At 48.1% G+C, this 23,390-nt stretch overlaps 1 protein-coding gene across 3 annotated transcripts in view; it reads left to right on the top strand.

Annotated features, from left to right (window-relative positions):
- Positions 1-23,390, top strand: part of ACTR8 (actin related protein 8) — a 520,692-nt gene that overhangs the window by 444,727 nt on the left and 52,575 nt on the right. For all 3 annotated transcript variants that reach the window (XM_069643635.1, XM_069643636.1, XM_069643634.1), the window contains one exon: positions 18,429-18,684. In XM_069643635.1, the coding sequence (XP_069499736.1) occupies positions 18,429-18,684 (256 nt within the window). The remainder of the gene's footprint in view (positions 1-18,428; positions 18,685-23,390) is intronic.

The raw sequence follows: 23,390 nt of genomic DNA, 5'->3' as shown, positions 1-23,390 counted from the left end.
AAAAACTGATGGCCGGGTAACAGATTGAGTCCAGGTTGGGTACTGCAGTGGACGATATAACCTCCCTCTGCACTGAGGTTGCCACCTTGTCCAGGCAGGTCGCAGAGGTTGCTAAGAAGAATGAGGATCTTGAGTCTCACTCGAGACGCAATAACATCCGCATTATCGGCATTCCCGAGGACAGAATCGAGGGCCCCATGGAGGACTACATCGAACACAACTTGCTTCAATTACTAGACTCCCCTAAGCTGTCTCCACAGTTTGCCATAGAGCAGGCTCATTGCGCCCTTACAGCGAAACCCAAACCTGGTGAACCCCCCCCACCCTATCATTGCAAGAGTTATGAATTAGCGCAACCGGGATACACTACTTAGGGCGGCTAGAGCCAAGGGGGAACTCCAACTGGGTTCAACCAGAATCCATCTATACCCGGATTTCTCGATCTCTGTCCAACAGGAGTGCAAAACCTTCATGGCAGCCAAGAGGAGAATACGCAAACTAGGAGTTAAATAGGCTATGCTCTACCCAGCTAAGCTTCGGATTGAACACTCAACTGGGTGGTGTTCTTCACTATCCCAGAGGAAGCATCTAAATTCATAGACAAACACTTCCCCGGATGATCACTCCTTCTTGTGTGGCAGAGAGGGACACTTTAATTTGCATTAGTAGTGTGCGCCTTGATCTGGGGCGCCCTATCCGCTCTGCTGGAGTGTTCTCTGTTCTCATCGCTAAATTGTTCGAGTATATTGTTCATTCAGGGTTTGATCCCTATGCTCACCTTGTACCTCCCAGTCTTAATCATTGTCGCATTGGTACCATGTTAATTCGTATTATGTCCCCAGCAAGGAAGCTATTTGTTTGTTTGTTTATTTATTTATTTGGAGAGCGCTCCGGACCCGTGGGTAAAAGGGCGCTTAAGGAATCGGTTACAGGCGTAAGATAAGCATTACACAGCCCCCCAGGCGATGCAGCCACTGTTCTGGAGTTTGTTCTTGGTTTTGGTTGTTAGAAGTTGGGCTTTTACTCCTCTAATTGGGAGAGCGTTGTGGGTGGGAAGGGAGGTGGGGGAGTTATAATGGAAAATGCCCGACATGCAGGGTGGGATGGGAGTGTGGGCTCCTATCACAATGTACTCATCTTATCAATAGACGTTTGACCCAATACCTACTACATCCCATGACTCGTGGTTTTCCTGATGGCTGATCACAACATAGTCATTATGAGCTGGAATGTGAGAGGGCTTGGAAACTACAAAAAGATGCAGAACCTGCAGTTATATGTGGAACTTCACAGGGTCAAGATTCTTTTTTTATTTTTTTTTACAAGAGACACGCTAGATCTGAAGGATGCATTGGGTTTACCAAGAACTGGGGACCCCAGAGGTATCACACAAGTTACTTCACTCAGAACAGGGGTGTCCTGATTATGATTCATAGAAGTATTAAGTTTCAACATATCTTGTCTCACATAGACCCGCAGGGGCGTTGCATCCTGCTTTATGGTAAGATGCAGAACAAAGAGGTCGTTCTTCTCAATGTGTATGATCCAAACACTGATGATCCTAAGACTACTTCGCCAAGAAACCAGCTCCCCTCATATCCCAGCTATAGAGAAATCTGACGGATCCCTGGCCCTCCTCCCGTAGGACATTAATGCTGTGTTTTCGGCCTTATATGAATCCTTATACTGTGATGTTGATGTCGCTCCTACTCAAGTGGACACTTTCTTAGATAGCCTTCCTCTATCCATCTTCTCCAACGAAACTTGTAATGAGCTTGATTCCCCGGTTACGGCTGAGGAAATATCCAAAGCTATTGACTCCCTGGCCTCGGGTAAGGCCCCTGGTCTGACGGCCTTCCAATAGAATTTTATAAGCAATTTAAATTGCGACTAGTCCCACAACTTCTGACACTCTGGGAGGAATCCTGCGAAGTGGGTGTTCTACGGCCCTCCCCTGTGAGGCCATCATAACTGTCCTACTCAAACCGGGCAAACCCCCAACACAGTGCGGATCGTATAGTCATCTTTCCCTCATTAATAGGGACGTCAATATTTATGCTAAAATCTTGGCCCTACGTTTGACCCCCTACATGTCCCACATTATTCACCCAGATCAATCGAGGTTCATCCCTGGTAGATCCATGTGTCTCAACCTACGCCGACTATTTAACATCATTAGCAGAATTGACCCCAACACCTGCGCCGTAGCAGCAGCCCTCGACGTGCAAAAAGCTTTTGACTGTTTCATGGGACTATCTTTGGCGGGCGCTTGCTAAATGCAACTTTGCTCCCCTTTTTTTGTCGTGGGTTAAATCATTATAATCTGAACCAATAGCAAGGGTCTGTATGGAGGATAGATGCTCATCTCCCTTCCATATCGCCAGGGGCACGGGACATGGTTGCCCTTTCTCCCCCTTGATCTTTACCATAGCCATTGAGCCTCTAGAAGACAGGATACAACAGGTTCACTCTCATCGGGGGCTGAGAATGCTGGTCACACTGGACATAGTATCCCTATACGCTGATGACTCACTACTTTTTATTCGCTCACCGGAACACAACCTTGCCCCAATCCTCGATGATATTGTCCTCTTTGGTCGGATAACTGGGCTCAAGGTAAACTGCTCCAAATCCATACTATTTCCTCTCACAGATGCCACTCTTCCCCCACACAACCTCACGGGGTTCACTTGGGCTCAATCTGAACTCACTTACCTGGGGCCAGTGGTTGCACGACAGCTCGAATTGGTATTCAAGTCTAATTTTAAGAACTACTTGACCACACTCGCTAAGACATGTTCGGGATGGGCTAGGCTCCAGCTCTCCCTTGCCGGCAGGATCGGTGTCTTAAAAATGATTGTGCTTCCTCAACTCCTTTACCGCTTTCTCAACCTTCCACTTTGGACCAGTAGAGAATTATTTAAATCTCTGAGCCGTACTATTAACATGTTCTTATGGCACTCTGGCGCGGTTTGCCTCAAACTAGATACACTTACTGCCCCAATGGACAGGGTGGCTTCGGAGCTCCCAACTTCAAGAAATACTGGATGGTCGCCCAGGCCCAATTTGCATCACACTGGTTCAATACTACAAATCCTCTTCCATGTGTCAGGCTCGAACAGCGGGTGGTCGGTAGGCGAGACATTCGCTCCCTAGTTCTGTGGCTTGCTGCTGTAACCTAGGCCTCAGATATTGAGGAGGCTTGGGTGACCCAGCTACCCCCGATGTCCAAACCCAGCAATGTCTGGTCCCTGTTCCTCTCCTACCTCTCCTCTGTCTGCTGATGATGCCGATGGGTTTTCCGGGTCTTCCTCTCCCATCACCAATCCCACCTGAATTATGTACTGTATGCTGTTCACTTGTATGCCCATTGTATGACGGTGCAATGTCTACTTTACATGATGGTTATTGTTGTATACCCATTGTTCCTATTAGTATCCGGATGCCGGGTACGGCCTCATGTTCCCCCTACTCTGTAATGTCATGTGCTATAAATATAAAGTTTAAAATTTTGAGTGATGGGGTACCTGGGATGGTCCAGTTCTCCGGTGCAGTATGATCAGGATGATCTTACTGATATTTTGGATCAGGGTCTGTCCACTGACCCGGTGTTAACATTTCATTTGGCATTGCAAAAGAGGGTGGCTGCTACTTGGAGCACACCAGAGACTATTCTGGCGGTGAACAAGTCGTTAACAAAGAAATACTGCCTATCCAGTAGAGACCTTGGCTACCTGTCCACACACCCCACTCCAGAGAGTTTGGTGGTTCAGGCGGCTACGGCCACCTCGAATCACGCAATGTACCCTACTATCCCTCCTGATAGGGACCATATGCACATGGATGGATGGATGGATGGATGGATGGGCACACAAGGTATTTTCTGCTGGGAATATGGCGTTGAAATCGGCCAACTCCACCTGTGCCATAGCCAAGTTGTCGCACACTCTGTGGAATTGTATCTCTTTAGCGCCTGAGCATATTCCCGAAGGGAAAGAAAGGGATGCCTTTCTAGCTATTGTGAAGGATGGCAAGGATGACAGGGGTGAATCCCTTCAGTCTGGGTTGGACATTGCAGATAGTGTCAGCAGGTCAATGGCTATGAGCACCGTGATGTGCAGGTTTGTGTGGTTGCGGAAATCGGGGTTTGCACCAGATGTGCAGGCTTGTCTTCTCAACATGTCCTTTGACGGGTCTCATCTATTTGGTAGCAAGGCTGACAAGAGCCTTGAGAAGTTGAAGACCTTCAAGCCAGCTGCAAAGTCTTTGGGTGACAACCTCAGCCTTTTTCGTCCTAGGGGACGGCAATGGAGGGGTGGTTCCTTTTGCTACTACTCCTCATTTTTAAGGGCAAGGGGAATGGCCAGTCAAAGGGGCCAATGTAAATTCCCTCGTGGTGGATAAGGTAGAGGTGCCAAAGCCGCTCAGGTAGCTGCCTCTTTGCCATCAGGCTCTGCTGCATCCGCTTCAAAACCGCTCTGAGGCCATGACTCATTATTCACCGGTAGGGGGCAACCTGTCTCAGCCTCTATAAGAGTGGCGAGTCATTACTTAGGATGCGTGGGATCTGGAAACAATAGCCCACGGCTACTGCCTTCCTTTTCTAAGATGGCCTCATGACAATCCACCGGGGAAGCATTTTTTGAGGGTTCCGGATCTGCTCCTTGTGCAGGAGATTTTGACCCTGCTAGGGAAAGGCACTGTAGAACCAGTGCCTGTGGCAGAGAGGAACAAGGGTTGGTATTCCCCATATTTTTTGATTCCCGAAAAGGATGGAGGACTGAGACCCATCTTGGACTTAAAATACTTGAACAAGTTTCTCAGGAAGGACAAGTTCAAGATGGTCACTCTTTCTTAGATCCATCAGGCCCTCCAGCTTCAGGATTGGTTGGTGTCATTGGACCTGCAGGATGTTTATTTTCATGTGCCTATCCATCTCAAGCACAGGAAATGCCTGAGGTTTGCAGATGCCGGCTCGCAACTATCAGTTTCGGGTCCTGCCATTCGGGCTCACCTCCGCCCCGAGGGTCTTCACCAAGCTCATGATGGTGGTGGCAGGGCATCTCAGGAGAGGGGGGGGGATTCACATCTACCCCTAACTGGACGATTGGCTGATCAGGGCATGTTCTCGCGAACAAGCCTTGGATCATCTCAGCATCACCTTCCCCTCACTTCACAAACTGGGCTTCTCCCTCAATTTCAAGAGGTCGCATATGACACCTTCCCAACAGCTCCAGTACATCGGGGCTCTGTTGGACATGTCCTTGGGAGTCTTCTGGCTTTCGAATTCTTAAGGTTGCTTGGCCTCATGACATCCTGAATTTATCTGGTGCCAGAGGCCCGGCTGAGAATGCGATCCCTTCAGTGGGCTCTGCGAACTCGATGGTCCCAGTTCTGAGGCAAGATGTCGGATCTCCTTCATGTTCCGACCAAAGTCTTGCAGGATCTTCTGTGGTGGGCCAGCGAGGAAAATCTGATGAAGGGAGAGCCTTTTTGGCAACCGTGGACGGATGTAACAGTTGTGACGGGCGCTTCCCTCACAGGGTGGGGGGGCTCATGCAAGCGATCTGACCATCAGTGGTTGTTCGTCTCCATCGGAGTCCAAACTACACATCAATCCTTTGGAGCTGAGAGCAATCAGGCTAGCACTGAAGGCTTTCCTGCCGTCTGTACAGGGAAAGAATGTCCTGTTAATGACAGACAACACGGTGGCTATGCATTATCTCCACAAGAGAGGAGGTGTAGGGTTGCTGCCTCTGTGAAGGGAGGCAATGCAGCTCTGGTTCTGGGCAATTCAAGAAGGGCTCTCCCTAGCAGCGGTTTATCTGGCCAGAGAGGAGAACATGCCGGCGGATGCTCGGAGCAGGCACAGCAGTCTCCCACTGCGAACTAGCTCAGGAAGTCCTTCAGGAGATCTTCGCCTCATTGGCGAACTCCGCAGGTGGACCTGGTAGCGACTGGAAGTGCGAAAGATACTGCTCGAGGGAATCCCTCCTGAGAAGAGCTCTAGGAGAGGCGTTTGTCGTGGATTGGTTATTCCTGCTACTGTACGTGTTTCCTCTGGTCCCCGTCATTCCTCAAGTTCTCGGGAGCTTACGATGGTTCCGGACCCACACAATCCTCATTGCTCCGGATTGGACCAGGAGAGCGTGGTACCTAGACATGTCCATCTGTCCTCCAATTCGTCTTCCCCAAAGAGAGGATCTTCTCTCACGAAAAGAAGGTCAGGTTCTCCATCCAGAGATCAAGACTCTCAGCATTCACGCATGGTTTCTGAAAGGTTGAGCTATAAGCATTGGGGCCTCCCGGATGACGTGATGGAGATGTTTGCTTTTGGCCAGGCGGCCAGCAACAAAGTCCCTGTACCATTGGCGTAAGTGCAGTGGGAAGAATGTTGATCCTTTTCAGTGCTCAATTCCGGAGGTTCTCTCCTTCTTACTTTCTTTGGCCCACAGGTGTCTTCATGTAGGAACCATTAAAGGTTACCTAGCAGCGCTTTCCATCAACGCTCGTCCGAGGAATGCTCTTATTTCGCTGATCACTCAATATCCTAAAGGGCTCACAAATGTGTTCTCGCAGTCGCCTTTTCAGGTGCCGGTCTGGGACCTTAATTTAGTCTTAAAGTTTCTGATGGGTGCTCCGTTTTTAACCTTTGCACTCTTGTCCATTGAGATTGTTGACATTTAAGATTGTTTTCTTGGTTGCAGTTACCTCTGCTCGAAGAGTGAGCGAGTTGCAGGCACTTTCTTCTAAGCCACCCTTTACTTTGTTCAACAGGGACAGGGTTGTATTGAGAGTACATCCGTCCTTCCTACCTAAGGTAGTGTCAGAATTTAATTTAAGTCCGAATATGGTGCTCCCCGTCTTCTATCCTTCCCCTCATCCTAGTAAGGAAGAGGAGAGACTCCATAGGTTGGATCCTAGGAGAAACAAACTGACCACAAAAGTGATCAGTGGCAATTGCTCTGGGCAACCTTCCACACCACCGTTTTTAGCCCGTCTGCGCCATTGCAAAAGGGGACCAGCCATGTGCAAATCAGTCAGCAGTTGCCGCCACCGAAGGTAGCAGCCCAGCCCAAACTGCTATGCCAGGTCCCCTCTGCACAGAAAACCTAGCAACCCCAGACATGTTTCGGCCTTGTTGGACCTCCTCAGTGAGGTGCAGCCTGGTTCCCTGTGGCGCAGCGAGCAAGGGACCTACGTCTGGGCATACCCTCTCTCACAAGGAGAAACAAACTGACCACAAAAGTGATGGGTGGAAGGTTTTGAATGAATCTAAACCACTGGCAATTGCTCTGGGCAACCTTCCACACCACCGTTTTTTAGCCCGTCTGCGCCATTGCAAAAGGGGACCAGCCATGTGCAAATCAGTCAGCAGCTGCCGCCACCGAAGGTAGCAGCCCAGCCCGAACTGCTAGGCCAGGTCCCCTCTGCACAGAAAATCAAGCAACCCCAGACATGTTTCGGCCTTGTTGGACCTCCTCAGTGAGGTGCAGCCTGGTTCCCTGTGGTGCAGCGAGCACAGGGAACCTAGGAGAGCCTTGAGCTTTTATCTTTCTAGAATGTCCAAAGTCAGAGGGGACGACCAGCTCTTTGTGGGGTATGCTGGACACGGATTAGGCCAGGCTGTTTCTAAGCAGACCTTGTCTAGGTGGATCATCCCCACTATTTCAGACTGCTACAGGTTCGCTGGCAAGGACCCTCCTGAGGGCTTGCGGGCTCATTCCAGCAGGGGCATAGCTACATCGATAGCCCTGTAGAGGGGTGTACCGGTAAAGAACATCTGTGATGCTGCAAAGTAGTCTTCCATACACACATTTGATAAGCATTATCCCCTTGATACTTCCCATGTTCAGGATGTTGCCTTTGGTAAGGCAGTGCTTTACTCTGCCATTTAATTGGATATGTCTAAATTCTTCTCCCACCGCCACTCAATGGATACTGCTTTGGGAGTCTGTCATAGATGAGGAATACATGGGAGGAGACAATCCATTCAAAGAAAAAGTTACTTAACAACTAGTAATGTTCTTTCGACTGGCTGTTCCTCCAACATATTGCTCATCGCCCTCCCAGCCTTCCCCTCTCAAGAATTTCCCATGCCATTACAGCTTTCATTCCCACAAGGCTAAGTGCAGTTGATGCTGTAATATGGGCCTGTGTGCCACACGTTGTGAGGGGGAAAAAACATGAACTGAGGCTACGGGCACCGTGCGTGCTACTTATAACATCCGATGATGTCACCCTCGACTGAGGCTTTCGAGGGACATGGACCCGACGCCATCTGCGCAAGGAACCCTCTGGCGAAAAAAAATTCTGAAGCAGCACAGCTGTGGACATTGTATGTCATAGATGAGGAATACGTTGGAGGAACATCCAGTCGAAAGAACGTTACCAGTTGGTAGGTAACTTGTTCTTCTCCCCTAAAGCCACAGCTTGGATCGCCATCATTTCTATCTAATAGAACAATAATTGTTCTCATCTACCAAATCAGCCCTCCCAGCCCCAGTCATCTGTGGAGCTCCCCGAACCTTGTACAACATTTTTACGAAACCACTCTTCGACCTTTTAGACTCCTTGGGTATCGCCTACACAAACTATGCAGACAATACCCAAATCCTCATTCCTATATCCGGCTCCTATATCCTGGATTCAAACCCTCTAGGCAGCATTTACCAAACCATTCAGGCTTGGATGGTCATGCCATCACTATTCCTGAATGATGACCAGACCGAGATGCTCTTGGTCGGCTCTCTTCCTCTACTGAACCAACTAGACAAAGCATACAACTCCATCATTGATGGCAACACCATCAGTATCCAAAGAAGTAAAAACCTTGGTGTATCTAGATGCCTCACTATCCCTAACTAGACAAGTAAATGCTATTGCCTCAGCAGCAGCATATACTACAAAATGAATCCATGCCAGCAGACCCTTCCTCTGCACCGAGAGTGGCGTCACCTTAGTAAGAGCACTGATAGTTTTAAGATTGGACTACTGTAATGCACTCTCTGCAGGAACTAATACCTCTAATATTAAAAAAAACTCCAGGTTATACAGAATAATGCTCTTAGCACGGCTTGAAACATCCCCCAGAAAAAAACACATCTCCACAGCCAGCAGAAACTTACACTGGATGCCAATGCGAGAGTGCATTCTATTCAAAACTCTATCCATGACACACGAATGCCTCGCCAAACACACGCCCAGATTCCTCAATAGAATATTCACGAGATCACAATCTATTAGACCAACACAGTCCATTCGGGCCCAGCTTCTTTCGATACCAAGATTCAGGCTGCAAAGAGCCTGGGATTCCAGTTTCCCATTAGTGGCTGCGAAACAGTGGAATGCATTACCGCTCTGCTTAAGAGCCGAACCTTCACTCCTGCGGTTCCGCAAATGCCTCAAAACTTGGCTCTTCTCCCAAGATCAATAAATCTGTATTAGTAATTAGTAGGATTATATTTAATCCAAATAAAGAAACTAAACTCTGATCCAATGTATTATTGTATGTTCTGTTTACAATGTATTGTGAAATTGTTGTCTTATTTTTTGTAATTAGCGCCCAGATGCCTCTGGGCTTGGTGCGCTATATAAATGCCAAATAAGTACCCCTTTTTTGAACTTCGAAAACAACATATGCAATACTCTGCACCTACCACTAGATGTCAGCCTCTGCAAAGCATGTGGATCTTAGCAGTTACGAGCATCAGAAATGCGATTACGGTAAGTAATGTATGCCATATATATAGATAATATATATATTTTACAAGGTTTTGTATGACAATATTTATCTGTTTTTTATCTGCTTAGTAATTGTATTTTTATTTTCTTACTGTCTAACTTGAATTATTGTTGTTGATGTGTGTGGACTTATTGTATCCCTAGACCACTCCAACACCCTTCCTGAGACTCGGCCTTGCTGCTCTGCTATCTCACCTTGATTATGTTTGGCTAACCACTCAGCGTCTTCCCTATTCATCATAATAGGGTGGCCTCCAAAATCCTCCTACCTGGGCTGATTTTGGAAAACCATCTTAACGGTGGAATGGAGCTATGCAAACCAGGTTTAAAGTGGGAAGGAAGTACTTCTTAACCAGGGAATTGTGCATATCGATAAATCACGCAATCCTATCTAACAAACAACTAAATTGCCATTTGTGGCAAAACACAAGCATTTTGATGCTCAATCAAGTATTGGCTGCAAACTTCGCTAGTAGATTTTAGATTTTTAGGCTTCAAAAATAAATTGCGTATCTCAGAGATAACAAGATATAATATATTATCAGGAGTGCTTACATCTGTTCTTCTGTTAAATGTGAGCATTGACGACCCTCCAGTTATACTGATTGTCGCAGAAAGTCCTCTCCTTTTGTCCGCTTCCGGAACGCTAATTGGGGTCCTCCCTGCACCTTAACTACAATGATGCTGCCAACTCACTCCTCTAAGAAATCCGGACTGCCTTGACTTTGCCACCTGCAGAACTATGGGTTAGTTCCCTCCTTATGGACTCACTCCTACTGCCTTTGACTATCACTGTTCTTTCTGCTTGTTGCTTCCTAAAACCTTTTGCTAACATCTGATTCCAAGATTGAAAAGGTCAAATCTTTCTGTTTTTGCTTTGTGCTATAAAGACAAACCTTGCTGCCCATTGCGAAATTCTCTGTATTTTGCTTGTATACGGTTTCTTCTCTGTAACTTGCCAGTCCAGTTACCTCACCACTCTTTTGTCCCACACCTACCTGCCTTAGCCTCCCATTATATCCATCCTCTCCTCACTTCCACCCCAATGGCGCTTTCTAGTTCTCCTATCTTTTAAAATTGCTTCTCCATTGACTATCCTTCCCTTCTCACTAAGTCTGGTAGGGAGAAGTTCAAAAAGGATATATTGGCCTCTAACCCTGGTCTTCCATCGCCGACACCTACTCCAATGCTTCTGCCAGACAGACCCTTACCGACATCCGCTTTGTTGTTCCTTTGCCAGAGCTATGGACTCCTCATATGGTCTCTGTGCTCTGCCTTATCTCCTCCTCTCCCATTAATGGTGGCACTCGCTGGTGAGTTCTCATGGCTTCCTTGGACTCCTCTGAAGTCATCATTAATGTCTACCTAAATGGCACTGTCATGGTCCAAGGCCCTCAGGCCAATCTCCTCCTCTTTGATAGGCGCTTCCCTCGCCTCATCAATTTCCTCTCATCTCCTGGTGTCCCCTCCTCTTTCCCCTTGGCTACCCTGCCCTCACTCTCCTCCTGTGCCCCTCCTATGGCTCTTTGTCCTCCGCAGGGCATACCTCTGATCTGTACCCCTCCCCGGAAGGTCTTAAAGGCTGGCAACCTTCTTCATATTGCCACTCTCAACTCTCGCTCTGCTGTCAAACACTCCTCTGACATCTGCAACCTCCTTGAAGAACTAGACCTTGATGTCCTTGGTCTTACTGAGACATGCTTCACGGCCAGCTCTGTCACAAGCTTTGACACTCACCTCCCTGATGGCTACAAGATCCTCTCAGCACCCAGATCCTCCCGGTCCGGTGGAGGGGTAGCCCTGATCTTTCCTGAGTGGATTCCTGCCTCTATCATTCCCACTCAGACCTACTCCTCTTCTGAATGCCTTGTCTGTAGGCTTTCTCTCTCGCCTACCCATTCTGTTACTGTGGTTATCATCTACCGGTCTCTTAGTCAAATCACCTCATTTCTCTCTGAGTGGGCAGACCTCTCCTCCTCCCTCCTGGCCTCTACCGCTCAACTCCTCCTCCTCGGTGACCTAAATATACATTTAGACTCTCCTTGCTCCTCCTCTGTACTCTTCCGTGACCTCTGCAACTCCCTCTCCCTGTTCATCCTCCGATCTGGCCCGACTCACTCTGCAGAGCACACACTTGATGTCTTGATCTCCTCTGACCTCCCCCTCTCCATCCTTCTGACCACTCCTCTCTCCTGGAGCGATCACTCTCTCCTCTCATCTCATCTCTCCCTCGCTTCCCCTCAAGCCAAGCCTAGCCCAACACTGCCACCTACCTTCTTGGACATCCGGCCCATGAAGCATGTGTCAGTTGAGGCTTTTGCCGCCACTTTCTCTCCCCTCCAACCCCCCCCCCCTCCACCTTTGGCTGTCTCACATCCTGACACAGCCCTGTCTATGCTCTACTCTTCAATTTCTAATACGCTTGATGCTCTTGCCCCTGTCATGAGGATCTGTTTGAAGTCCAAAGCCAAGTGCAATTCCTGGTATGACTCTGACCTAGCTACACTTAAACATAAGTGTAGGGCAGCTGAGAGGAAATGGAGGACTTTCTGTTCATCTTCTGACAAACTGGCATGTCGCCTGCTACAAAGGCAATATCGACTCTCTGTCCTCACCAAGAAGAGAGTCCACTTTCAAACTTGTGTCTCTGCGGCATCTAACAACTCGGCCGGACTCTTTAAAATCTGCAAGGAGCTGGCCAACCCTGCTGCAGTCTCTACCCCTCCTGTTGCCTCCCAGTCTCTTTGCAATGCCCTTGCCTCTCACTTCATTTCAAAAACCCAGGATATTCTGTCCACCCTCCTCTCCCCTCTCCATCTGTGCTTGCTGACCCTCCTTTAGCCACCCTCCCACCATTCTTCTCGTCCTTTCCTCTTTTCACCCCTGACAAGGTCGCTAGACACGTCCAATCAATGAAAGCCTCGTCAAAACAGGTTCATCCCTGTTCCTCTAAAACCATCAAGGACCACATTGACACCCTTGCTCCGGCCCTTGCTGATTTTTGCAACCACTCCTTTGCCTCGGGATCCTTTCCCTCCCCTCTGAAGCACCCCTTTATGCATCCTCTTCTCAAGAAACCCACAGCTGTTCCTTCTTTTCCAGCTAACTATCGCCCAATTTCCATTACTCCCTATCTTGGCAAACTCCTGGAAAAGTTGGCCATCTCTTAGCTTAACCTTCATTCCAATTCTGTTGGCTGTCTCCATGACCACCAGTCTGGCTTCAGAGCTGCCAGAAGCACGGAAACTGCTCTCCTGAACATCTGTGAAAATCTGCTCTCCATCCTTGACTCTAACATTCCCTCTGTCCTCATCCTCCTCGATCTCTCTTCTGCATTCGACACAGTCAACCATACCATCCTGCGGTTGTAGGTCAAATGATCGAATTTAAATGGTCGACAGGACAAATGGTCGACACCAAAAGGTCGACGGGTCAAATGATCAATTTTTTTTTAATTTATTTTCACTTTATTTTATTTTTTTGGGGTGGTCACCCCAACCCCCCTTTTTTTTGTTGCTAAAAACCACTTTTTTTCCCTAAACGAAAACCTAAAAAAATATATATATAACTAAAAAAAAAATTTGATCATTTAACCTGTCGACCAAATTGTGTCGACCTTTTGACTGTCGACCCTTTGTCTGTCGACCATTTGACTAGACACCCATCCTGCTCCACCGTCTCTGGGAAAACCTGGGTATCACTGATTAGGCTCAGGCCTGGCTGACGTCTTTCCTCTCAGATCGACCCTCCCAGGGCCAACTTGGGTCCTTTCTTTCATCTATCTTCCTCTCTACCTGTGGTGTTCCCCAGGGGTCTAACCTCTCGCCCTGGCTTTTCAACCAATACCTGGCAACTCTCGCCCACTGCATTGCCACTTTCTCCTCAAATTTCCAGTGCTACGCTGACGACACTCAACTCATTTTCAGGCTGCCCTCTGCCACCTCCTCTCCCTCTCTCATGTCTGATTGCCAAACTGCCATTCACGATTGGTGTTCCGCCAATGATCTTTGTCTGAATGCCAGCAAGACGGAGATCCTCCTCATCGGCACACCTTCACCATCATTTCCCCTCACTCTCTGGCCAGCCTCCTTTGGCCCTCCTCCTACCCCCACCTGTGAGGCTAAGAACCTCGGGGTCATCTTTGAATCCACCCTTTCCTTCTCCGCCCACATCTCTGAGGTCTCTAAAAAGTCAAATATCTGACTGCACCTCCTCAGAGGTACTCTGCCTTTCCTCTCCTTCCCCCAGAAGCTCATGGTATCCCAAGCTCTGGTTCTCTCTAGGTTGGACTATTGTAACAGCCTCTTTCTAAATCTACCTGCTTCTACTCTCCGCCCCCTGCAACTAATCCAGAACAGGGCTGCAAGACTTGTCCTTGGCCTCAAGCCCTTGAATCGTATCTCTCCAGCTCTGAAATCTCTCCACTGGCTCCCAGTGGATGCAAGGATTAAATTCAAAACCCTCTGCATTGTCCACAAGGCTTTCTGGGGTCTGGGTCCAAAATACCTCCAGCTAACCCTCTGCAAATACCTCCCCTCACGAGCTCTTCTCTCCTCTACATCCAACTCCCTCAGGGTCAGTTGTTTCTCAAAGAAACGAGCTGGGGGTAGATCTGGAATAGCCTCCCTGCCACTCTAAAACTTGAGGAGAACCATCTCCGGTTCCGGAAGCACCTCAAGACCTTCCTCTTTTCTTCTGCCTTCGCTCCCCCTCTCCTCTGTGATCTGTTCTCTCTTGGCACTGTGCTCCTGGCCACCCTCTGTTCTTCGGGCCCAGGTACCTGCTCACCCTGCCATCCTCCCGCACTGCCTCCGGGCCACCCCTTGCACTGGGGTCTGTATCTGTACCCATACAGCCCCCCCTTTTTCTTCCTGCACTTATCATACCACCCTGTCTGCTGCCTTAAACCTAGCACTTGCAAATTGCTGGCTGCATTACCACTGTTTGTTGCCTATATTATTTATTTATTGTTATTTATCTGTTTCCCCTCTGCTTCGCACTTTCTACTTCTCCCTCCTTCCATGCACTTTCCCCTCCCCCTCTCCCATGCACTTGTGCCTTCTCAATGTCACTGGGCCTAGTAAGATCGCTGTTTTGTTCTCCCCTGTTCCTCTCCTTTGCCTTGTTGCGCTCTAAAACACTTGTGTACGAGCGTGATAGAAATAAAATATCCATCAATCCCTCGCCAGCACAGATCCTCTTGGAGTGAGACAGCTGAAATTGCGAGGGCAGGTGACTTGTGATACAAGCTGAAGATCGGCAAAGTTCCCAGGCTTTGCTCGGAATGACGAGTGCTGCAGGGAGGTAGCCCAGGAGGGAGTTGGCCAGTCCAGGGACACTTCCAAAATATCAGAGGGCACCAGGAAGCAGGACTGACCGAGCCTGAGCCACCTCAACAGAGTGCTGGACCCCAGATGCAATGAAAGCCCATCTCGTCAGCCAGGAACCGCGGTGTTGCTATTTGAGGTAGACGTGAGGAGCTGAAACACAGAACTGCCACTTGTTTGAAGATTGCTGGTTGGGGTCAGTGACCGTCCCATTGCAGTGCAGGAGTCCCCAGATGTCCTCCCTCTTGTCCCCACGACTGAGGCCCAGGAACACCAGGATGTGCAGATCTGCACAGGAACTGAAGTCATATGCTGCCCTTTTCCTTCAACCTAAAGGTACTGTACTGTCTAAGACAAGTTACCTCTTGTTGTGTAACTGCACTTGTTCTCTGTTGGTGAGACCTGTTGTTGCTACTCTGTAGAGTCGCTGATAGCTTCTTTACTTCACAAGTCTAAACATCTTGTGGCCCTTCTTTGAATTCTTCTTTTCTACAAAGACTTCTAAAACGCTTTTGTCCAATTGACTTTGGCCTAACCTGGCTCCCTGAATGACTACTGCCCTCGACATTGTGTTGTGTCTTCCTTCCAGGAAGGGGCAAACTAACTTTGCATTGGGGGCGTTACCAAAAGTACGTACCTGCAGCAGAATATTGGTGCGATCTCTTGTTCTGTTCTAGTAATCTTTTTCTTTGCCAGACTCTTAAATCTGATTCTAATACCAACAGTAGTATATTAATGTCCATAGTTACTAAGTTACTAAAGTCACCTGACGGTGTAGAAAGTTTCTGTATGCCATCCCAAAAGGGTACCGACTGATTTAGAAATATTAAGTGTGTGTATTTGGAGTGTATTTGTGTCTTAGTATTATATTGCTCCCTTCTGAAGAAGGCTTACTCTAACTGACTGTTAAATAAATTAATAATTGTTTAATCAGGAAACCTTGTGTGTAAGAGTTTAATTGAATACTTGTCACTGTGAATCTCTGTGTACCTCCCCTACAGCTCACATTGACCCCTCTTGAGATGAGCCTGGCTGCTCAACACGCTACCAACCTGTGTAATACAGACTTATACCAAAGTTTGGGTTCCTGTTGCCAGGAGGTCAGCATTGTTGTAGTGCACCCAAAGGGTACTGCATACAATCTTGCCTAACAGTCAGCAGACTGCACTTCTTCATAGTGTCTTCGTTCCAATAATGATCTGTAGAATAGCTGCAGAAGCCCTCCTTTTATCAAAGATTGGGGCTGGGAGCATATCCAAGCCCACCAATGGCAAGGATCTTCTCCATTCAAACTAGCATTGGCTATCCATTCATGCACAGTGACTGGCCACAGAGTCTGCCCAGCACAGACATTAAGGCACTAGGTATCTGGACTGGGATTAGACAGTCCCAACCCCCACCTCACCACACACACACACATACCGCCCACAAAAGCTGCAGTTTGCCCCTGGAAAGGGCACTTCATATAAGGCGTTTTGTGACCTGAAAGGCCAAAAAACAAATTAAAAACATTGTGGTACGACCATCTTAGGTTGCTAGACACTTTTTAATAGCCATCCGCAGTAAATGCAAAAGTGCACCAGTAAAATGTTCCAAAAATGGTAAAAATATCACTGCTGCCAACTGCTTATTTTAGGCACATGGAATAAGTAATAGAAACAACTTCATATAAGGACACACAGTATCCCAACTGCACTTAAGGCAGCGGTCCACAAACTGGGGGGCTGTCCCTCTAGGAGGGCCCCAAGGATATCCAGGGGGCCCTCTATACTCTTTAAAAAGGGATTAAGATCACTGTTTATAATAGGAAATATAAGCAGTAGAAAATCTGCTTATATTTTAAAGAGCCTGGGGCCTTCCTGGACTTCCAACGGGCCCCCTTGGGAGTGCCAACCCCATAGGTGGGGGACCCAGAAACACAGACTTTTCAACAGGTAGGAAAGTGGCCATCCCGGGGGGTTAATCCCCACAAGCACCCCACGCCACAATTGCAGGATTTACTTTTAATCGGGGTGGGGGTAGGGGTAGGGGAGGCCCTCCCAGATCCACTGTTTTTACCAAGTTTGAGCTTCCCACCCCTTATTTCATGGTCTTCTGTGCCTGCGATCTTTACATTGCGGGCAATATGTCCTAAACGGATTATACTTATATCAAATTGACCCAATCATTAATTGGTGTAAATGAAATACATTATGATTTTGTTAAATGTTTCTATGCATCATTTTCATGTTTTTCTGCTATTTGCTTGCTAAAGATTTTATTATCCAAATAAAACTTGTTGTTGATGTTGAATATTGCTATAGGAACGAGGCATGTGGAGGTCCTTGGAGGGAAGATCAGATTTAAGCTGGATAGATGCTAGATTTGAACTTGCAAAATAGGAGAGGAAGGGAGATTTTTTGGGGTGCAGACTGAGTGATACGATGGGGAGGTTTCTGATAGAAAGGTTCAGTGGGGCGAGGGAAAAAAGAAGAAAAGATCAGCAGAGTTGCCTTTGGTGTGGAAGGTTGTGAAAGGAGGATAGTGAACCTGTGGGGAGTCCAGTTAAAATTTTGGGAGACAAACTCTTGGGTCGTATGGAGTCACTGATGAATTGATGGGGGCTTCAGTGAGAAAAAAGTGTCTGGGAGAAGGTCAAGATCTGGAAAGAGAGAGTTGAGTGGGCCAGGTTCTGGCTGGCTTGGAGTAGAAGAGCTGACTGACAGTACATTAAAATTAGGGAGGCGAGAAATCAGATAATGGGAGGTTTGGAGGGGTTAGCTTTGTAGATCATAAAAAAACATTCCCAACCTCAACATGCAGAAGAAGTGGGTAAAGGAAGCAAAGTCAAAGGGTTAATTGGCAATGGGGAGGCAGTGTCGTGTTATATAATCCAACTTTCAATTATGCCCATGGGTGAGATTGGTGGATCTGTGAAAGGGGTTTTACAGTGGATATTCCAAAGTCAAAGGAGAGAGGTATGTAGTGCTAAATAGGTTGGGTTGGTGCAGGATAGGTTATGTGGTTGTTTCTTCTGTTAATCTGGGTGATTGTTGAGATGGGGGTGGTGTAAGTTGCGATAGTGGGCTGGAGGAAAGGGAAGAGGGATATGGAGATGTTTGCCTAGTTGGACAATCATCACCCACTCTTGCATGCCACCATTCTCTCTACCGGCTGCTGGCAGCAGTTTGCCAATGTGTAGCATCCTCTTGCCTAAACTCAGAAGTTATGTTGGAAAGCGCAGAGATGGGCGACTGCTTTTCTTGATGCAAACAGGTTTCTGAATGGTGTAATTGCAGTGTGAATAGATAAGATACTTCCTAATTGAGAGCACCTTAACTTGCTAGCAAATAACTAGCTTAACCCTCTATTTTCCAGTCTGCAAAGGCGATGGCTGATCGTAGAGCATTGTCCAAGACAGGAGGGTTTGAAGGAGACCAGTCTGATGAGATTTTAGATCGGATTCGCCCACAGGAAGTAGAATTGGGATCATCTGTAAATGACTGCCTGGGATCAAGAAATGAATCACAGGAGCCACCGACAGCTCACATGAGCCGAAAAACAGCAATATCTCAATTTGAAGGAAAAGCATTGGGCCTTGACAAAGCAATTCTTCACAGTATAGACTGTTGTTGTAAGTGCATTCCTTTCTACAGAGCCTGTTAATGTTTGGGTTTTATGGTCTGACTATAGAAGTTTATCTAAGGAAGGATTTTTTTACGACTTGGAATACTTTGTTGCCATTGACCTTCAAAGAAATGTGTATTGTTTTTTTTTAACCCTTAATACTTTTCAGTTTACTCGTTAGCATTTGCATTTTGGACCAGTATTTTTTCTTTTGGTATTGGCTTAGTTCTTTTCTTCACATTTTATTTTGGCTGGTGGGTAGCTCTCGCACACTGTTTTTTCCTTAGTTCCTTTCTAGAAAAGGTTTGACATTGTAGGTGCATGTCTCATTGAGAAAACATTGCCTTTGCCCTTCTCATCTGAAGATCAAGGATAAAACCAATTATTGGGTTGTAGAAGTTTTCCAAAGGCTGTTTTGTATAATTTATGGGATGTTATTTTGTATGTTGCTTATAAAGTACACAATCTTCAATCAAGTGCCCTCTAGTTTTTGTGAGCTTAGCAGCAAATACATCACTGTTTGCAGAATCTGATCATGGATAGAGATAAGCGAAGTGTGTTCCATTTAGCTGGGGCTTGCACTGGTCATGATCACCTGCTCCGATCCCTATTAGGAATTTCAGGAATGGGCGTTTGGCTTGTCGGAGCTTACATTTTCAGATAAGGATCGAGGCAGTTTCTCAAAGTGGAGGCCTTTCTCGTAAAATGCTGTTTGGAAACGTTTTCCTTAAAAGCTGCTTGCTTTACTTCCTTTGCTCCGTACAAATTTTTATGGGGGGGGAGACTGATAAGTCCATAAGAGTATCAGTGCTGAGAAACTATGGGCATCATTATGACTTTGCCGGTCCGGAAATAAAGGTGCTGGTAAGCTCATGGGCACCCTTGTTTCCGGATCGGCAAACTCCAAGTCTGCCTGCCGTGGCTGCTCTCCCTGATAGGTCTGACCCTGTGGGGTGCAGCAGCCACTGTAGGCAGACCCATCATGGAAACACCGGCAACGGTGCCGTTGCTTCTATGGGAATGGGGACTTACAATTTACTGGTGCCTGACTTATCGGGCCGCCGGACCAGTAATGAGCCGATGGCACCGGGAAGTCAGGCGCTTTTAAATTACAAGTCCGGCGGCAACCTGCCAGTAGCACCAGCAGGGTTACCGCCGGACTCGTAATGAAGCCCTATGTCTCTCTTTATGGAGCTCTTGTATTTTTACAACTACACACATCACCCTAAAGTGAAGTGTGCTTAGGTATCTTTATAATTCTTTCTTTTGAAACTTTTGGGTTACAAATAATGCACATCCTGGTGCCTGAATATCTGTTGCTGATTAGCAGATTGTGTGGCCAGTGGCTATCCATGATTGGATTGCCACTGCCAGTTTGAATGGTGCAGATCCTTACTACTGATCTCGCTTATCTCACATTTTCTTGGGTGAACTACTGTTCCCAAGAATAGTAAGATGACTTTGTCTTACTTACCTTTTCTTTTGTGGGTCCAGCACATGCCACCTGATGCGGAGTGCTGTGGGGGTTACATGGTAACTCCTTATCCCACTTTCCATGTAACATTCTGTTACACTAACTAACTTGAATGGCTGGTGGCAGCGGTTTCTTTGTTACTACCTTTGTGCCATGTATCTGCAGGCTGCTTTTTCAGCTGCAGTACAGCATCCAAGGGTGCCCATTTTTCCAAAAGGACCCCTGTCTTCTTTTTTTCTACATTTCTTGTCAATTAGTTCTTTCTGGGCTTTTACTCTGTTTAAATTTGGTTTGAGTGCTTTGTGCATTTTGCCTTTGGCGGGCTTCAGCCCTGAAGCCCGCCAAGGCTCCACTGTGTCTGGAAAGGCAGGAAGCGAGGGATGTTCCCGAAACTTCCCCGTCCTTTGTCTCTAGGTGTGCCTGAGTGTAATCAGGTTTCATTGGCCGGCTGGCTGATTAACAGCCTTAGGGCTGTGAATGAATGGGAACTTGCTTAAAAGGCAAGGGTTTTGGGACTAGAGGCAGAGTAGACAACTGGAGGACAAAAGCCGACAAAGAAGACATGAAGAGACGCCAGCAGCACACTCCTGGACCGCAAAGTGCCCGGCGAAGTCCTGCAGCTGTGCAGACCCTGTTTTCGTTTCAACTAGGAAGACCCGCAAGGGATGACAGCCTCCCTTGGGCTGGTTTGACTGACCAGCTTCATTTTGGTGTAACCCCCGACTTGCTGTGATTTTCCAAGGCTGCAGAATCCCAATGCCTGCGGACTCCTGACCATCATGTAATGCATTCTCTTCAGAAGTGTGAATCTGGCCAAAACCTGGGCATCCAGAGGACCCTACAGAAGGAAGACATATTCATCCAGATTCCCCTCACCAGAGTCAAGGACAGAGGGATCAAATAACTTCCAACTGGAGCTGTTTGTTCTTCTTTGGCGTCAAGAAAAAGGCGCCAAAACCACAAAAGGCTGCTGAATCCAGGAGAATACATTACTCTCTTGCGTGCTGCCGCAGTAGTCCGCAAGATATCCTCCCTTTCGTCACCACAACCGAGGATCAGGAACAAGGGTCTGCTACACTGCAACATGAAGGCATCCAGTTGGAAGCAATTCTTCAATTCTCAGATACTGTGGGGTTTGGGATACATCTACCTTTTGCCATTTGTAGCGCTTCCTAGCTTGGGGAGTACTATTTTAAACCCTTTCGAGTTAACCTCAACTCACCTGCACTGGCCTCCCAGCTGGTGCTTCTTCAAGGTGGCTCCTCTTGAGCTTCTGTGATTTTTCTACTGAACTGCTATTATAAAACTCTTTTGCTAAGAAGAGAACATCAGAACTTTCAACTGGCCTATTGACTTTGGCTGTCCTTGCTCCCCAAAGGCTGCCCTTCTGAACCAATTGGCTTTGGCAGTGCTTGTTTCAGTTACAGGTTTTAATTGTTGAACACTATTATTGCTGGGATAAGACTGCCTACATCCCTCTGAGAGAATCGAAACTGGTTTACTACTTACAAAGTATGTTCTGATCTAACTTTAACTTGTCCCTCCTTAAAACTCAATATTATAATGGTGATCACAAATACGTGCTAATACTGACCTAGAATGACATTTGGAGGGGATTGGGTCCTCCGACGTATTCCATATCTATGACAGTAATCACCACAGCTGTGCTGCTTCGGAAAATCTTTCTGCGTCCTACGTCGATGACGTCGATACGCCGGCCTCGAGGACCTCCTCCGACGGCCGACGTCACTGGATGTTATAAGTAGGACGCACGGCGCCCGTAGCCTCAGTTCCGTTTTTTCCGCGAACGTGTTCGCTTCAGAGATCTCGGGGCGCCTCGACTCTGGAGTTTCTGTTCTTTATCGGTACTTCGAACCTGTTATCCTTCGTGATGTCTACCTCGTCTTCCACCCCGCGTCCGGGCTTTAAGAAGTGCGGAGACTGTGGGTCCAAGATGTCGGTGACAGACTCGCACGACGCCTGCCTCTGGTGCCTCGGGGAGGCCCATGACACGGATGATTGTGTCGACTGCCAGTTGCTTATGTCCAAAGCCTTGCAGGAGCGCAAGAAGAAACTGTCGGTAGGTAAGATGTCCAAGCCACGGAAGTCGAGGTCTGCAGGGTTTTTTCGACGGACGATTTGAGGGGCGATTCTGCATCGTCGTCGGATGTCGAGTGGGTCTCGGTTCCACTCCTCTGCCTCTTCGAGGCGCTCTCGGAAGCACCGTCATGGGTCGTCTTCCCCGTCCTCATCCGAGGACTCTGCCCGTCGGCGGGTCGCTTATCCCACCAAACATGCGACGCCGGAGGAATGGGCTTCCTTCGGTAAGAAAATGCTAGCGATTCCCGAATCGCAGGGCACTGGTACGTCTGCGCCTCTGAGTGGGGTCGGTCGTGATCGGTTGAGAGACACCGCTCGTACGCCTTTGGGCTCGGGTGGTCGGCACGATTCACGGGAAAGGTCCCGCTCGGACAAGGGGAATCGTTCTCGTCATGCCCGTTCCAGGTCCTGGTCCTCGACGCACTCGAGACAGTGTGCCACTGTGGTGTCTTCGAGGAAGACGTCGATGCCTGTGGCGCCGAGGTCATCGACGGACTCTTTCGAGGCTCCGCCTCCGAAGAAGTCGTCGACGCCAACGGCGCCTGGGCTGTCGAGGGACACGCGCGGAGCTCCGCCCTCGAGGCCTGTGTCGATGCTGTCGGCACAGCGTTCGGCGTTGACACCGATTCACTCGCCGCCTTTCGAGGCTGTTTCGACGGGGGTACCCTGCGGCATGGTGGAACCCCCTAGAAAGGCTCTGGCCAAGGTCAAGCATGGCTTTGTTCCACATTCTGAGCCCTCTTACTGCCATCTTCAGTACATTTCAGAGGTGGATGAGGGCTCTGATGATGGCATGGTTCCTGATGCAGTGCCAGATGAGATTCTCTCGGGCCATAGCCAAATTGAGGACCTGCATCAGTCCCTGCACGATGCCAGTGGTCTGGACACCTCTCCGGAGGTGGAGTTTTGTAGGCCTGAGCCTGGCACTCATGCCGACTCCTCGTACCAGCGCCTTAAGTCTAGGGTCACCGAGTACTTGGGGTGGTCTGCTCCCCCAGGGGATTTTCTTCAGGATGACCTTACGGATATCCTTGACCAAGGTCCACCAACTGACCCGGTACTGCCGTTCCATATGGCTCTACAGAGGAGGGTGGCGGCGGCTTGGACTGCTCCAGAGAGTCTACCGGCAGTGGGCAAGT

Source organism: Ambystoma mexicanum, chromosome 2p (assembly GCF_040938575.1).
Source record: "Ambystoma mexicanum isolate Mex_15411 chromosome 2p, UKY_AmexF1_1, whole genome shotgun sequence".
Lineage (NCBI taxonomy): Eukaryota > Metazoa > Chordata > Amphibia > Caudata > Ambystomatidae > Ambystoma > Ambystoma mexicanum.
Note: the sequence above shows the minus strand (reverse complement) of the source record. Positions and strands in the feature narration are given on the sequence as shown.